We start from the raw sequence: 15,946 nt of genomic DNA, 5'->3' as shown, positions 1-15,946 counted from the left end.
ACAAGGCTCCATAAAAGACTCTGTGTCATAGAATCAAATAATGGTTCTGCTTGGAAAGGACCTTTAAGATAATCGAGTCCAACCGTTAACCTAACACTACCAAGACCACCGCTAAACCACATCCCTGAGTGCCATGTCTACATGTCTTTTAAATACCTCCAGGGATGGTGACACCACCACTTCCCTGGCCAGCCTGTTCCAAAGCTTGATAAGCCTTTCAGTAAAGAAAGTTTTCCTGACATCCAATCTAAACCTCCCCTGGCACAACTTGAGGTCGTTTCCTCTCGTCCTATCTCTTGTTACCTGGGTACAAGAGACCAACACAATCCCACTACAACCTCCTTTCAGGTAGTTGTAGAGAGCTATAAGATCTCCCCTCAGCCTCATTTTCTCCAGACTAAACAGCCCCAGTTCCCTCAGCCGCTCCTCATAAGGCTTGTGCTACAGAACCTTCACCAGCTTCGTTGCCCTTCTTAGGACTCGCTCCAGGACCTCGATGTCTTTCTTGTAGTGAGGGGCCCAAAACTGACCCCAGGATTCAAGGTGCAGCCTCACCAGTGCCGAGTACAGAGGGACAATCACTTCCCTAGTTCTGCTGGCCACACTAGTTCTGATACAAGCCAGGATGTTCTTGGTCTTCTTGGCCACCTGGGCACACTGCTGCCTCATATTCAGATGGCTGTCGAGCAGCATCCCCAGGTCTTTTCCACCAGGCAACTGTCCAGCCACTGCTGGGAAGTCCACCAGGAACTGCTGTGGAAGTAAGAAGGACATTGCAGAAAGGGGAAATACCCTTCATATTTTCAGATATTCCCTGCTGAAACATTTTTTGCAGAACTTTTCCCTGCTTCTCCTCAAATTGCACCAGTAGATCGTTAGGAACCTCTTTTCTCCTGTTAGGGGGAGCTCAAGTCACAAGAGGGTCTGAAATCTGCAAAAGTTGAGTAGATTTCGTAAAACAATGCTGCAACCAGATGGTGCTGTTCCCCAAAACAGGGACAGTGTAGTAATGCCTGGACGACCAGAAGAGTCACCTCATCACAGTCCTCGGATTTATGGCCAAGTCCAAGCAGGATTTCAGTAAAATTCCCGCTTGGGCCCGTTTTCACCCTGACATCATCTGCATCATCATGAACAAGGGGAGGTAACTCATAGTCCTCTGAGGAAGTGGTAAATGTGGTAATCCAGTGGGATTTGGTGGGTGAGCCCATATCATCTCAATGAGCTTTTCTCACCAACCCTCATTTCTCACCAACCTTCATTGCTTTCCAACTGATGCTTCTTCACCAAAGCCCACATAGATATTGAAGGCCCAGGCCTGAACTTAAACGACTTCCTGGGACCATGGGCGTGGGGTGTGGGTCTCCAGGTGAGGCTGGTGAGGTCCATTAAGGCCTACTAGTGCCCTCAGGGTCTTGCTGCTACCCATCATAACCATAGCCAAAGCAACAGGCCTAAAAGAATCAATGAAGGTTGGTGAGGGTGTGTGCCATCTTCCTGGCCCCCTCAGGCTCATTGCGCCCTGCAATGGGGGTGGTGACCCACGGGATTTAAGTGCCTGAGTCAAGGGAGGAAAAGAAGCTTATGAGGAGTCCCTCAGTGAAGAAGGAAGGTGTGGTGTACTGAACCCTCCATCCCTGGCCTTGCTCTTGGGCGTCCTGGTCCTTCTGATCGAGGCCCAGCCTGTGAATGCAGTGAGGTCAGTAGCGACCCCCAACAGCATGCTGGGATCGGGGCTTCTTGGGGCCAGGTTGCTTGGGAATGAGATCAAAAGCTGGTGGTAAACTCTGTCTAAGGATGATGGCTCGCCCCATCTGCAGCTCTGGGTAAATCCATGCTGACTCTTCCAAACCACCTTCTCATTTGTGATGTGCCCAGAAATGGGTTTCAAGAGACCTCCTTACGTGAGGGGTAGTACTAGAGACCGGAGGAAGTGAGGTTGACTGCACTGAATTTCTCAATATTGACCTTTGGGCCATGTTTGATGATGAGTGCAACACCTTCCTTTCACTGGCCACCTAGGACCTCTCCCAATCTCTGTGATCTTTCTAAAGCTGATAGGGAGCAGCCTCACAAGGACATCAGTCCCTTCTCTCAGCATCAGAAGATGCAGCCCTGCATGTCCATGGACTTCTACAGGCCAGGTTCTCTCCTGACATCCCTGACTCAAGCCTCATCCACTGTTGAACCGTATAACATGTCACAGGGGCCTTGAGACTGCGTTGCTGAAGGCTGAGGGACAGAAGGCACCCAGTACTGTAAGGATACACAGAGAATGTTTCTTCTTTGAATTCATCAGCTAAAGGCCTCGCAAAAATTGGGATGAGAAGAAACTCATGAGTGGTGGAGTTGGCAGTGCTGGGTTAACAGTTGGACTTGATGATCTGAAAGGTCTTTTCCAACCAAAATGATTCTGTGATTGTATGAGAGGCAGGAACACGAACGGGGCAGGTGCACGAAACAACCCTCACCAGACTCGTTACCTGATGAGCCATCCAGCAAGTACAGGTGCCGCTCCTGGGATGACCAGCTGGGACGATGCAATTGATGGGCTTGTAAGTCAGGGTGGGGAGATCCTGAGCACTGTTCTGGAAAGGGTGGCAGCTACTGGGGTGAATGGGGATCCCAGTGCCAGCTACTGGGGCCAGTGGGGGTTCTCAGTGCAGCTAATGCAGCACATGGGTGTCTTGGCTACCAGACATTGGGGTGGGAATGGTGTGTTTCCCAAAAACGAGCTACTGTGAAGGCCTGGGATGAGTGAGGGGCTCAGTGCCAGTGTCTGGAGCAGGACCATGGGTGACAGCCTGTGTCCCTGCTGCTGGGGGGGCAAATATCTGCACCTTCCTCAAACCTGCTGTGCACTTGTACACTCACCAGCAAACTTGAAGCTGGACCAGCCAGCGAGGAGGGGGTTGTTGGGTCTGTGCTGGGGAATCAGCAGCGGGGGCCATGGGGACCCGCAAGTGTCAGGTGGCTGTAGGATGAGCATGTCAGTGCTGGGTCAGTGCAGAGGCCACCTCTTCTTTCCCACTCATCCTCCCCACATCAAGATAGGTGGAAGTGGGCAAGAGATTGGGAGGGGACATGGCCAGGACCTTCAAAGATCATCTAGTCCAACCCCCCTGCCATGAGCAGGGGCATCTTGTAGTCCATCAGGTTGCTCAAAGCCCCATCCAGCCTCACCTTGAGCACTTCCAATGATGGGGCACCCACAACTTCTATGGGGCATCCACAACTTCTTTGGGCAGCCTGCTCCTCTATCTCACCACCCTTCCACGCTAGATAACATCATGCTAGGCAATACCAAAGTGGGATCAAAGAAGAAGGGGTAGGGGGATATCTCTTAAGGTGGGTGTAACTCTGAAACTATGTGAGCATCTGGGAGGTGGTGAGGGTTTGCTTTTGCATCGCTTGTTTTTTGTTTTTGTTCCCTCACTTATTAAACCGTCTTTATCTCGCCTGCCCAAGTGTTCGTGCTTAGCTGCTGGCCAGGCTCGAACCACCAGCCAATGAGAGAGTTTTCCTCTTCCCTCCTAGTCTGTGACTTTCACTTTCAGTCTGTGACTCACACTATATCCCAGAACAGGAGGAGACGGACCAAGAGCACAGGAAAAAAGGCAGAGCAGGACCCAGGCTGCAGCAAAGCTGTTTCAGTCCAGAGCTGCTGACGAAGACGACGGTGAGTCCCTTCCACTAATGCCCCCTCTGCGCCCCTCACCCTGCCGTTAGTAGCCTTGCGCAGCTGGGCTGTGGAATGACTCCTGATGCCAGCAAGGGACAGGGACCCCAGCAAGTGACAGGGACTCCAGCAAGTGACAGGGACCCCACCGGATTGGAGGAGAAAAAGATCCAAGGTCTAATTGGGCTCTGGGATGGAGCAAGGGGAATGGGTGGGAACCCTCACCTTGGCTTTGCATGCAATTTAGACTTGCCTAAGCTTGGGCCCTGTGCACTAACCTTTCGTCTGCTCCCTGCTGAGCTGGCAGTGCCTGTGACATGAGGGGCAGCCTCTTGTCCTACACTAGCAGCCCCCTTGGTGTTCCTGGAAGAGGACAGGGCTTGTGAGGTCCTCAGAGAGGATTCAAAGTCCAGAAGTGGGCAGTGTCCGTGGAACTCGGTGTTACTGGAGCGAGTCCTGGGGCATTCAGGAGGTTGCAGTGGGGCAGCCGCAGCTGTTGTGCTGCCTCTGTGTCCGTGGGGTTTACTGGTACCTGGCAGGGGCTGGGTGATGGCTGGGGGTTGTGTGGTTTGACCCCAGCTGGCAAGTAAGTGCCAAACAGCCGCTCGCTGACTTCCCCTCAGCGGGATTGGGAGGAGAGAATCAGAAGAGTAAAGGGAGACAAGTTGTGGGTTGAGATAAAGACAGTTTGAAAGGTAAAGCAAAAGCTGTGTGCACAACCAAAGCAAAACAAGGAATTCATTCACTCCTTCCCATGTCCGGGACAGCAGGGCACGGTTACGCGTAACTGTTACTTGGGAAGTCAAACACCATCACTCTGAATGTCCCCCCCTTTCCTCCTTCTTCCTCCAACTTTTATTGCTGAGCATGATGTCCTGTGGTACGGAATATCCCTTGGGTCAGCTGGGGTCAGCTGTCCTGGCTGTGTCCCCTCCCAACTTCTTGTGCACCCTTTGCTGGTTTTGGCTGCGATACAGATAATTGTCTTCATAGCAGTTTGAGGCTGTGTGGGGCTGTGAAGCGGATGACAGACGCCCTTTCCTTCCCCAGAGGGGAAAACGAAAAGATAAAAGGGCGAGAGGCTTAGGGGTTGGAAAGTGAAAACAGTTTTGATGGGGACATGGCTGTTATTTTGTTGATCACCGCTATCAGGATCTGTCGATGCCCATCTTGCCATTTAATCCCTAAGAACTGTATATCCTGTGCGGGTCCCTTGACTTTGCCTCTTTGCATAGCAAACCAGCTTGCAGAAGAATTTGCATTATTTTCTCCCCTTTCTCAAAAACTGCTGCTGCTCTGTCACCACATACAACGATATCATCAATGTACTGCAAGTGCTCTAGAGCTCCACCCTCTCCAGTGCACTCTGGATCAGTCCTTGGCAAATGGTAGAGCTGTGTTTCCACCCCTGGGGCAATCGATTCCAGGGGTACTGGATACCCCTCCACGTAGAAGCAAACTGTGGCCTGCACTTTGGTGCCAAGGGAATAGAGAAAAATGCATTAGCACTGTCTATGGTGGCGTACCACTTGGCTGCCTTTGACTCCAGTTCACAGTGAAGTTGGAGCACGTCTGGCACGGCAGCGCTTAGTGGTGGCGTAACCTCATTTAGGGCATGATAGTCTACAGTTAATCTCCATTCTCCATTAGGCTTCTGCACTGGCCTTATTGCACTGTTAAAGGATGAGTGAGTCTTGCTGGTCAGTCCTTGGTTTTCTAGTTGTCGAATCAGTGTGTGGAGGAGGGTCAGGGAGTGTCTGTTGATACGATACTGTCGCCGGTGCCCTGTTGTGTTAGCGATTGGCACCTGCTGTTCCTCTACCTTCAGCAACACCACAAGACAAGGATCCTCTGAGAGGCCAGGCAAGGTAGACAGCTGTTTAATGTTGTCAGTCTCTACAGCTGCTCTACCAATGGCCCATCGATACCCTTTTGGGTCCTTAAAATACCCTCTGGTGAGGCAGTCCATGCCAAGCATGCACACAGCATCTGGGCCAGTCACAATGGCGTGATTTTCCCACTCATTACCAGTTAGGCTCACTTCAGCCTCCAATACTGATAACTCTTGAGATCCCCCCGTCACTCCAGAAATGCTCATTGGTTCTGTCCCTGTATGATTTGATGGCATCAGGGTGCACTGTGCGCCAGTGTCTACCAGGGCTTTATAGCCTTGTGGTTCTGACGTGCCAGGCCATCGCATCCACACAGTCCAGTAAACTCTGTTATCCCTCTCCTCCACCTGGCTGGAGGCACGGCCCCTCTAATCCTGTTTGTTTGTGGCTGGTGGGGAGGGATTAGAAACCCATCTATGCTGACTGGAGATCGGCCCAGTAGAAACTGGAGCAGCCACCTTCCTGGAGATACCCCCTCCTGTATTTGTTTTACTTCGCAAGTCGTGTACTCGTGCCCGTAGAGCACTATTGGGTTTTCCATCCCATCTGCTCACGTCCTCTCCGCAGTCACACACGGCACGCCACAGGTCACCTCGAGGCGTGTTCTGTCTCTCTTGGGCCAGTCTTGTGGAAGGGCATCTTCTCTCGATGGCTGCGATGCGGGTCCGTGCAGGTGGCGAGTAGGACCTGTTCTCCATCTCAGGCAATCTCTCAAACAATCTATCAGTCAAAGAAATTCTCAGATTGCTTCTTTAGTTTTTCTACAGCTGAGACGCACGCCTGTAGGGGAGGGGAGAGGCTGTCTTCATGCTGTTGTATTTGGTTAGCCACATCACCCACAGCTGGTATCTCTCCCTCTGCTCCCCAGACCAATAGTGACAGTGTGTGGGCATATGGCGATGGGGCACTCTGCACCAACATCCGCAACATAGGTCGGCTGCACGGCATTTCGTCAGGGTCTGCAATAGTTTGTGGGTCACTATAGATCATCTCCTGCACAGCCAGCTCTCTCAGGTAGCCTGATACCTTTGTCCATGGTGGTCCATTTACTTGGGCGGCATACGATATCGTCCCTAAAGGGACACCTGGTCTTTACAGCTGACAAGAGTCACCTCCAGAAGCTGAGAGTGGACACCCTCCCTGGACACAAGCCACAGGGGCAGAGAGTGTGACCCTCGTGGTCCCTCAGCTTTAAACTGAGTATCACGTGGGTGGGATGGAGTACCCCGTTGGTCCGGTTTGGGTCACCTGCCCTGTCCACTCCTCCCCACAGGTGCGACACTTTTACGGTCCTTTCCTTTGTGGAACAAACACACCCAACAGGGACCCTGGTTTCCATGGCCACAAACACGTGTGGTCAACTTCAGAAAGTACAGTCACTTAAAAGAAACTCAACTGCAGAGTCTGTCCTAGTCCAAAGCAGGACACAAGTATGGGGCTGTGTTTTTAGATTTGTGCAGGAAACAATGTTGATAATGAAGAGATGTTTTTGTTATCACTGAGCAGACCTTACACAGCATCAAGGCCCTTTCTGCTTCTCACACCACCCCACCAGCGAGTAGGCTGGGGGTTGTTGTGGTTTAACCCCAGCTGGCAACTAAGCCCCACACAGCCACTCACTGACTCCCCCCAGCAGGATGGGGGGGGAGAATCAGAAAGGTAAAAGTGTGAAAACTCATGGGTTGAGATACAGACAGTTTATTAATTGAAATAACATAAAATAATAATAATAATAAACTGTAATGAAAAGGAAAATTACAAAGAGAGGGAAATAAAACCCAAGGAAGACAAGCGATGCAAATGAAAACAATTCCTCACCACCACCTGACTGATGGTCAGCCAGTGCCTGAGCAGCAGCCCCCGGCCAACCTGCCCCTTAGTGTTAGAGATGAGCATGACGTCCCATGGTATGGAATATTCCTTGGGTCCATTGGGGTCAGCTGTCCCGGCTGTGTCCCCTCCCAACTTCTTGTGCACACCCAGCCTACTCACTGGTGGGGTGGCATGAGAAGCAAAAAGGGCCGTGACTCTGTGTAAGCACTGCTCAGTGATAACGAAAACATGTCTGTGTTATCAACGCTGTTTTCAGCACAAATCTAAAACACAGCCCCATACTTGTGTCCTGCTTTGGACTAGGACAGACTCTTCATTTAAGTTTCTTTTAAGTGGCTGTACTTTCCAAAGATGACCACACGTGCTTCTGGCTGGGTTGTGGGGAGGGGAACACCCACCAATGCATAGGAGGAGGAAAGAAGACCTTGGAGCCTTGCAAGGGCAAGCACCAAACATGTCCCCGTGAGAGGCACAGTGGAGGGTGAGAGGGGGTTTATGGGGTCGGGCATACGAAATTAATGAAGCAATTCATAAGCAGCTCCCCTAATTTATCCACTAACATGTCCTTTCCTTGTGATGGTGTGACCCTCCCATCATTCCTGTTGCCCTAGAGCCCTGTCTGAGGCCATTGCTGTGTCCCACACCCATTTTTGCATGATTAACCAGACAGCAAGCTTCAAACTGGTGTTCAGGACATAATGCAGAGTACTCGCATTGTCCCACTGGGCTTACAGAAACTGAGCTATTTCTGTCACCAGGCAAACGGGAAGGGGCCGTGCACGTCTGCTAAGAGTCAGTGTTGCCTTTACAGCATCACTTGCAAGGGGCAAAAAGAGGAGGCGTGGTGGAAGGAATTTGGTGCAATGCATGGTTTGCTTGGAAAAATGAAGTAGGATGATAATGACTGTCCCTGTTTGGACTGTGGGGTGTCCCCACCTTGTTAACCAGCCTGTCTCGCCGTCTCCTCTGCAGGCCGTGCTCGCTGTCAGCAATGGCTTCCAGAATCCTCATGCCAGTGCCTGTCTGCCTCATTGAGAACAGCCAGAGGAAGGGGCTGGTGGTCCAGCAGGAAGCCCTGCAGGTGCTGTCAGAGGTCACCCAGCCTGTGGTTGTGGTGGCCATCGCAGGGCTGTACCGCACTGGCAAGTCGTACCTCATGAACAGGCTGGCTCGTCAGAGGAAAGGTGAGGGAGGTCCCAGCACAGCATGGCCAAGGGACCTGGGTTTTCCTACTCTGTCTTTAACACTGTTGAGACCCTTGCGTCCTCCCCACAGGTTTCTCCCTGGGCTCCAGCATGCAGTCCCACACCAAAGGTATCTGGATGTGGTGTGTACCTCACCCCTGCAAGCCTGGACACACTCTGGTGCTGCTGGACACTGAAGGACTGGGTGATGTGGAGAAGGTGTGGAAGAAGCAGAAGGTCCCTTTGTGCATTCCCAGCACTTTGTGGAAGCTCTTGAGGGCCCAACCATGGTGATCAGAGTCAAGGTGTCCCATCACCTCTGGTGGCCTTTGGCCTGTGTGCTGGGAAGAGCCAGAGGCCATGGGGATGGGTCTCTGCAAAAACTGGTCTTGCCATGGCCTGTTGGTTAAGGGCATTCAGGGTGTGGGGATTCGGGGCTTTGCTCAGACTCAGGGGGTGTTGCTGATAAGAGCCGAGGGTTGTTGTTACAGTGCGACATCAACAACGACACATGGATCTTTGTCTTAACCGTACTGCTCTCCAGCACCCTGATCTACAACAGCAAAGGCACCATTGACCAGCAAGCCATGGACCAGCTGCAGTATCCTTGGTGGGACAGCAGCACCATGGGATGCCCTCCTCTCCCGGTGTGGTGGGCTAGGGGTTGACAAATCCCAGCTCCTCAAACAGCTGCACAACCACTGGGTGGTGCCTAGTGACGTGCTTTGAGTCCTTAGGATACTCATGTCATGGACCTCAGAGCTGAGGGTTTTTCTCCCTCCTCCCTCTGGTGGTTCCAGGCCGTTCTCTGCCCCTGCACAGTCTCCTCTCTTCCCCATGAAGTGCTGAGTGGTTGCAGGATGGCGATGCCCCTGCATTCAGACCTGAGGTCCCTGTTTCCTTAGCCAGAGCTCCAGCTATGTGATGAAGCTGTCTGAGCATATCAAGTTGAAAGCAGCACCTGAGAAGAGTGAAGATGAACTGAAGGATTCAGAAAAATTTGTCCTCTTCTTCCCGACTTTTGTCTGGGCTGTCCGGGATTTCACACTGCGGCTGGAGGTAGATGGGAAGGAAATCTCTGAGGACGAATACTTGGAGAACGCACTGAAGTTAAAGGCTGGTAAGGGAATGGTGCTGTGCTGCTGGAGACGTCCAGCCTCAGACACAGCAGCATTGGAGTGTAATTCAACAACAGCCCAAGCCTGGTGAACTTGCTCCATGTCCTCTTACCCCACAGGTAGCAGCCCGGAGATTGAACACTACAACCAGCCCCGGACATGCATCCGCCAGTTCTTTCCAGGTCGCAAGTGCTTTGTTTTTGACCAACCAGCAAGAAAGAGGGACCTGGTCCGCTTGGAGGAGCTTCAGGATGATGAGATCAAGCCTGAATTCCTGCAGCAGGTGGAGAAATTCTGCAGCCACATCTGGGAAAAGTCTCCACCTAAGACCGTCCGTGGCGGCCACTTCGTAACAGGGAACAGTGAGTACTGCTGTGCAGAGGGTTGGATGGGCAGCAGCTCTTGGTCCTGTGTGTGGGGCAGGATCCAATGCAGAGTCAAATGAGGCAGGTGGGGAAAGGGAGAGCTTTTGTGCTGGCTGCTGCCCGTGGTGCTGGAGATGGAACTTCTGGATGTTGCAGGCAGGGTGGGAAAGAGTTAGGAAAAGAAGTTCAGGAAGAGTGTGGGAGGGAGGCAGCAGGGATATGGCAGGGCCCAGGGTGAATGGGAGCCTGCGTTTTGTTCAGGCTGCAGATCTCTCATCCTTGGTCCTCCTTGGCAGTGCTGGGGAAACTGGCAGAGACCTACGTGAAGGCCATCGAGAGCGGGGCAGTGCCGTGCCTGGAGAGTGCAGTGGTCGCCCTGGCAGAGGCGGAGAACACAGCAGCAGTGAAAGCAGCTGTGACGCTGTATGAAGATCTGATGAAGCAACAGGTGAAGCTGCCCATGGAGACTCTTCAGGAGCTGCTGGAGCTGCACACCAAGTGCGAGCAGGAGGCACTGAAGCTCTTCATGGCACGGGCATTTGAGGATAACATCTGCTGTTTCCAGGCAGATCTCATAGTAGGTGGTCCCCAGACCAGCCAGAATTCCCCCAGGGACATCATCATACTCTTAGGTCTGGGAAAATAGCATGGTCCTGGGGGACAGGGATCTGCCTGCCTCCTGCCAGAGGACACTGCTGTGCCATCTCGTGGAACCATAGAATCATCAGATGGTTTGGGTGGGAAGCAACCCTAAAGATCATCTACTTCCAACCCCCCTGCCATGGGCAAGGACCCCTTTCCACTAGACCAGGTTACTCCCAAGCCCCATCCAACCTGGCCTTGAACACTGCCATAGAGGTGGCATCCACAAATTCTCTGGGTAACCTGGGCCAGTGTCTCAGCACTCTCACAGGAAAGAATTTCTTCCTAAGATATAATCAGAAACTACCCTCTTTCACTTTAAAAACATTACCCCTCATCTTATCACTCCATGCCCTTGTAAAAAGTCCCTCTCCAGCTGTCCTGGAGCCCCTTCAGGTACTGGAAGGCTGCTAGAAGGTCTCCCCAGAGCCTTTTCTTCTCCAGGCTGAACAAGCCCAAGTCTCTCAGCCTGTCTTCATAGGAGAGGTGCTCCAGCCCTCTGAGCATCTTCGTGGCCCTCCTCAGCACTTTAGATTTCCTACCCTGTTCCCTGGCTTCCCGGATAATTTCTCTGTATCCCTCCCTGGCAACCTGCCCTTGCTTCCACCCTCAGAGGATTCCTTCTTCTGTCTGAAGTTCTCCAGGAGCTTCTTGCTCATCCATGCAGGCCTCCTGGTGTTTTTCTCTGACTTCCTCTTTGTTCGGATGAATCGCTTCTGAGCTTGTAGGGAGTCTCCACCAAAGAGTCTGTCCCAGCGCCTGCTCCCACACTCTGCAGACTGGAAGCTGTCCCTGCTGTGCTCCCTCTTCTCCCTGGGTTCTAAAGCTCTGCTGCAACAGGGATGAAGCTCAGCCCTCCCCCAACTCTTGCTGCACCCAGATGTGTCTGTGCCCTGGCTCGAAGCCTGTAGCCTTCCACACCTCCCCTGTGCTGCTGACGAATTCTTGTCCCTGTGTTTTGTGAAGCCCGTGGTCCCTGGCATGCTCTCTGCCCCTGTGCACCTTGGTGCAGAGATGTCTGTGGGTGCAGAAGGCCCTCCCCATCTGTCACCTCCCAGCTGATTACCCCCCAGACTGGAGATCCCAATTCCCATGTTGACCTGGCTTGATTTTTGCCTAGCATGAGAGTGGTGGATGTAGCTCAGCCTGGGCTGATGCCTTCCCTCTGCATCTTTCCGCACAGCGCCAGGTACAGCAGGTCAAGGAGAAGTTCTGCACGGACAACGAGCAGGCGTCCCGTGTCAAGTGCGAGGCTGCTCTCAAGGACCTCTCCCAGGACATGGAGAGACGAATCAGAGATGGTGCCTACAGTGTGCCAGGGGGTTACGAGCTGTTCAAAGGAGACGAGCAGGCACTGGTGAGGAAATATCGGGAACTTCCTGGCAAGGGGGTGAAGGTAGGAACAAGAGCAGCTCCCCTTCAAGGGGAGAGGCTCCATACCCCATCCCCTTCCCCCAAGATACCGTTTCTCCCCAGCTGCTCTTTCTCCCCTTGACTCCTCTTCTACCCGTGGTCCTCCAGGCTGATGCTGTCCTGCAGGAGTTCCTCCAAAGAAAACAGGCTGTGGCCAAAGTCATCCTCAACGCAGACGTCTCCCTGACAGAGAAGGACAAGGAGCTGAAAAGTAACTTGTGGTCTGGAGAAATGCCACTGCCTGTAGAGGGGCAAGCATGATGGAGTGGGACAACAGGACTCCTTGGGGGCTTGTGCGCTCAGCTCCTGCCCTTGCAAGACCCTTGTTTCTCTGTCACCAGGTGAGCAAGACCGGAATGAGAGAGCTGAGCAGGAGAGGGAGGTCCAGAGGAAGAAGGAGGCAGAAGACAAGCAGAAGCTGCAGGACCAGTTACGCAGCTGCGAAGAGCACAAACTTCAGCTGAGAAAGAAGCTGGAGGAGAGCTGTGCGAAGCAGCTGGAGGAGCTCCAGAAGATGATGAGCCATAAATCAAAGGTACCAAGTGGGAGAGTGCAGGGGCCAAGATGTGGCTAGCAGGGAGGAATGGCAAAGGGGTCCCAGCTATGTCCCTCCCGTTGCTTCATGTCTCTGTGCTCCTCTCACTGCACGCACCTGCCCTCAGTAACAACCTGCCTGTCTTCACAGGAGGAGAGTGCATTGCTCAGAGAGGGCCTCTGTGACAAAGCCACCCACATGCAACTGATGAACAGTAGACTGGAGCAGGAATATTACACCACCAAGAACAACATCACGTCCTGGATCGAAATAATGGCAAAGACACTGTTAGACTTGGCAGATGTCATATTTCGCCATTGGAGATCCGGTAGTGGGGGATCTCTCCCACGTTCTTTATAAGCCCTGTAGTACCAAAGTAAGAGAGGTGTGTAGCGTCCTCACATACAATTCTGTGACATTTTGAAAGCCCTTCCTGCAACATGCTTGCCATAGAGTGTTTTCATGCATGCCTCCTCCAGAAGATGTTCTCTTCTTCCCTCCCAGAGCACCTTCTTTCACTTCATCTGAAGGCCTGGGGAACATCAAAAGCCAGGGTGGCCTGGGGCACAGAAAGGCCATAATGGCAGCAGACAGGTCTGGGAGCATTTTGCCATGCTCAGAACATGCCATTGGTGGAATCTAACCCACCTCTTCTAGAGACCTCCTCACCAGGGCTATGGGAATCATGCCCGAGAGAGCTTTAAGCTCACATCCTAGGGTCAAACTTACCACAGCAGCATGAAGTAGCATGGAGGTTGTGAATAAATAGGAATCCACGTGGTGAGCACTACAGAATCACAGAATCAGTCAGGTTGGAAGAGACCTCTGGGATCATCGAGTCCAACCATTGCCCTGACACCACCATGGCAACTAGACCATGGCTCTAAGTGCCATGTCCAGTCTTTTCTTGAACACCTCCACAGATGGCGACTCCACCACCTCCCTGGGCAGCCCATTCCAATGTCTAATAAACCTTGCTGAGAAGAAATTCTTCCTAATGTCCAACCTGAACCTCCCCTGGTGAAGCTTGAGGCTATGTCCTCTTGTCCTGTCGCTAGTTGCGTGGGAGAAGAGGCCGACTCCCACTTCACTACAACTTCAGGTAGTTGTAGACTGCAATAAGGTCACCTCTGAGCCTCCTCTTCTCCAGGCTAAACAATCCCAGCTCCCTCAGCCGTTCCTCATAGGTCAGATGCTCCAGACCCTTCACCAGCTTGGTCACCCTCCTCTGGGCTCGCTCCAACACCTCAACATCTTTCTTGAAGTGCGGGGCCCAGAACTGGACACAGGATTCAAGGTGCGGCCTCACCAGTGCCAAGTACAAAGGGACGATCACTTCCCTAGACCAGCTGGCTACACTATTCCTAAGAGAGGCCAGGATGCCATTGGCCTTCTTGGCCACCTGGGCACACTGCTGGCTCATGTTTAGCCGGCTGTCGATCAGCACCCCCAGGTCTCTTTCCACTGGGCCGCTCTCTAACCACTCTTCCCCCAGCCTGTAGCGCTGCATGGGGTTGTTGTGGCCGAAGTGTAAGACCCGGCACTTGATCTTGTTGAACCTCATGCCCTTGGTCTCGGTCCATCTATCTAACCTGTCCAGATCCCTCTGTAGGGGCTTCCTACCCTCCAGCAGATCGACACTCCCACCCAGCTTGGTGTCATCTGCAAATTTACTGAGGGTGCACTCAATCCCTACGTCTAGATCATCTATAAAGATATTGAACAGCACCGGCCCCAGAACTGAGCCCTGGGGGACACCGCTAGTGACCGGCCACCAGTTGGACTTTGCCCCATTCACCACCACTCTCTGGGCTCGGCCATCCAGCCAGTTTTTAACCCATCGAAGAGTCCACCCATCCAAGCCCCGGGCAGCCAGTTTGTCTAGGAGGATGCTGTGGGAGACTCCGTGGTTTGCTTGGCATCAGTCCTGGGCAGAGTGACCCAGAAGGAGTGAGCCCATGACCCAGGGAGCAGTGGATGAAAGCCATCCTCTGCTATGTACCTATTGCCACCCTGGTCCTTAGCAAGGCTCTTCTCACTTTGAACCTGTGAGGGAGTTCTCCCCACAGGGCTGTTCTGCTCTCTGCTCACTCACCCCATCTCCATGCTGCTTCCCCTTTCCTTTCTTCAGACCAAGAACTCTCTGAGTGCCCCTTCCCAAGGGTGTCTGTGCTGACACAGCAGGAGATGGCTGTAGAGCGTTCATGGGAGGTGTGTGTCCCATTGTACTGGTTTTGGCTGGGATAGAGTTCATGTTCTCCTTAGACAATGGTGTGGTTCTGTGTTTTGGATTTGTTGATAACACACCCCTGTTTTAGCTCTTGCTGAACAGCATCAAGACCTTTTCTGCTTCTCACCCACTGGTGAGTAGGTTGGGGGTGGGCAAGAAGTTGGGAGGGGACACAGGTGGCACAGCTGACCCCAGCGGACCAAAGCCATATCCCAGACCATATGACACTGTGCTCAAGCAAGAAAAGCTGATGGAAAGAGGGAGGAAGGGAGGATGTTTGGAGTTATGGCCTTTGTCTTTCCAAGCCACCATTACATGTGATGGAGCCCTGCTTTCCTGGAGATGGCTGAACATCTGCCAGCCGATGGGAAGTAGTGAATGAATTCCTTATTTTGCTTTGTTTGCGCACGCAGCTTTTGTTTTACGTATTAAACTGTGTTTATCTCGAGCTATGAGTTGTCTCACTTTTACCCTTCCTGTTCTCTCCTCCATCCCACAAGCGGTGTGGGGCTTAGCTGTCTAACGGCTTTAACCCGTAACACCCATGGACAAAGGGGTTTCCGTCTTCCCTACAGGGATTTAAATCTTCAGCTGCACCATGAGAACAAGCAGGGACACCAACTGTTGCAGTACCATGAAGGTGTAGAGGTTTTTGAGTTCCTTATGGCCAGAGGGGCTGGTCCAAAGGCAGTCACCCCAGTGGCAGTAGCCCCTGACATGACTTCCCTTCCGTGATGTCAATTTGTCGTGGCTGGGCAATTTAGACCACTTAAAGAACCACCGCCAAAGGTATCAGCAAAAGTGGTTTTATAGAAATATGACGTTGTGAAAGTGCGATTTAACAAAGTTCAAGACAAGGTTCACTCTATTACTTACTGCACAAAGTATCTGACACTGACTCAAAACTACCAATGCAGAATCAAAGTGTAGCAATACAAAATCAAAGTTGCCAATACTAAATCTTAGTGCACTATAATACCAGGTTATGTGTGACATTGGTCACTCACCAAAGATCTGCAGTTGATAAGAGGTCTCTCTGCCTCGAGGAGTAAACT

At 52.3% G+C, this 15,946-nt stretch overlaps 1 protein-coding gene across 2 annotated transcripts; it reads left to right on the top strand.

Moving 5' to 3' along the window:
• The first annotated feature begins 3,593 nt into the window (after positions 1-3,593).
• Positions 3,594-15,339, top strand: LOC137677220 (guanylate-binding protein 1-like). Of its 2 annotated transcripts, none has more exons than XM_068424492.1 (11): positions 3,594-3,679; positions 8,377-8,588; positions 8,680-8,807; positions 9,080-9,189; positions 9,506-9,708; positions 9,826-10,068; positions 10,368-10,648; positions 11,897-12,070; positions 12,235-12,337; positions 12,468-12,661; positions 12,812-15,339. In XM_068424492.1, exons 2-11 carry the CDS (start codon positions 8,396-8,398, stop codon positions 13,019-13,021), a joined length of 1,839 nt encoding a protein of 612 aa, XP_068280593.1. In that variant the 5' UTR covers positions 3,594-3,679; positions 8,377-8,395; the 3' UTR covers positions 13,022-15,339. The 2 variants fall into 2 exon arrangements, with proteins under 2 accessions (XP_068280593.1, XP_068280592.1); XM_068424491.1 differs by having other exon boundaries at positions 3,595-3,679; positions 11,897-12,109.
• The last annotated feature ends 607 nt before the right edge of the window (positions 15,340-15,946 follow it).

This window comes from Nyctibius grandis, unplaced genomic scaffold, assembly GCF_013368605.1.
Source record: "Nyctibius grandis isolate bNycGra1 unplaced genomic scaffold, bNycGra1.pri S41, whole genome shotgun sequence".
NCBI classification, from domain to species: domain Eukaryota; kingdom Metazoa; phylum Chordata; class Aves; order Nyctibiiformes; family Nyctibiidae; genus Nyctibius; species Nyctibius grandis.
This window is presented reverse-complemented; position numbering and strand designations above follow the sequence as displayed.

What these genes read in the sequence shown, in the direction of transcription:
- LOC137677220 (XM_068424491.1), top strand. Translation starts at nt 8,396, where the DNA reads ATGGCTTCCAGAATCCTCATGCCAGTGCCTGTCTGCCTCATTGAGAAC. An exon ending in TTCCTGGCAAGGGGGTGAAG is followed by an intron (nt 12,110 to 12,234) that starts GTAGGAACAAGA and finishes GTGGTCCTCCAG; the next exon opens with GCTGATGCTGTCCTGCAGGA. An exon ending in TGATGAGCCATAAATCAAAG is followed by an intron (nt 12,662 to 12,811) that starts GTACCAAGTGGG and finishes CTGTCTTCACAG; the next exon opens with GAGGAGAGTGCATTGCTCAG.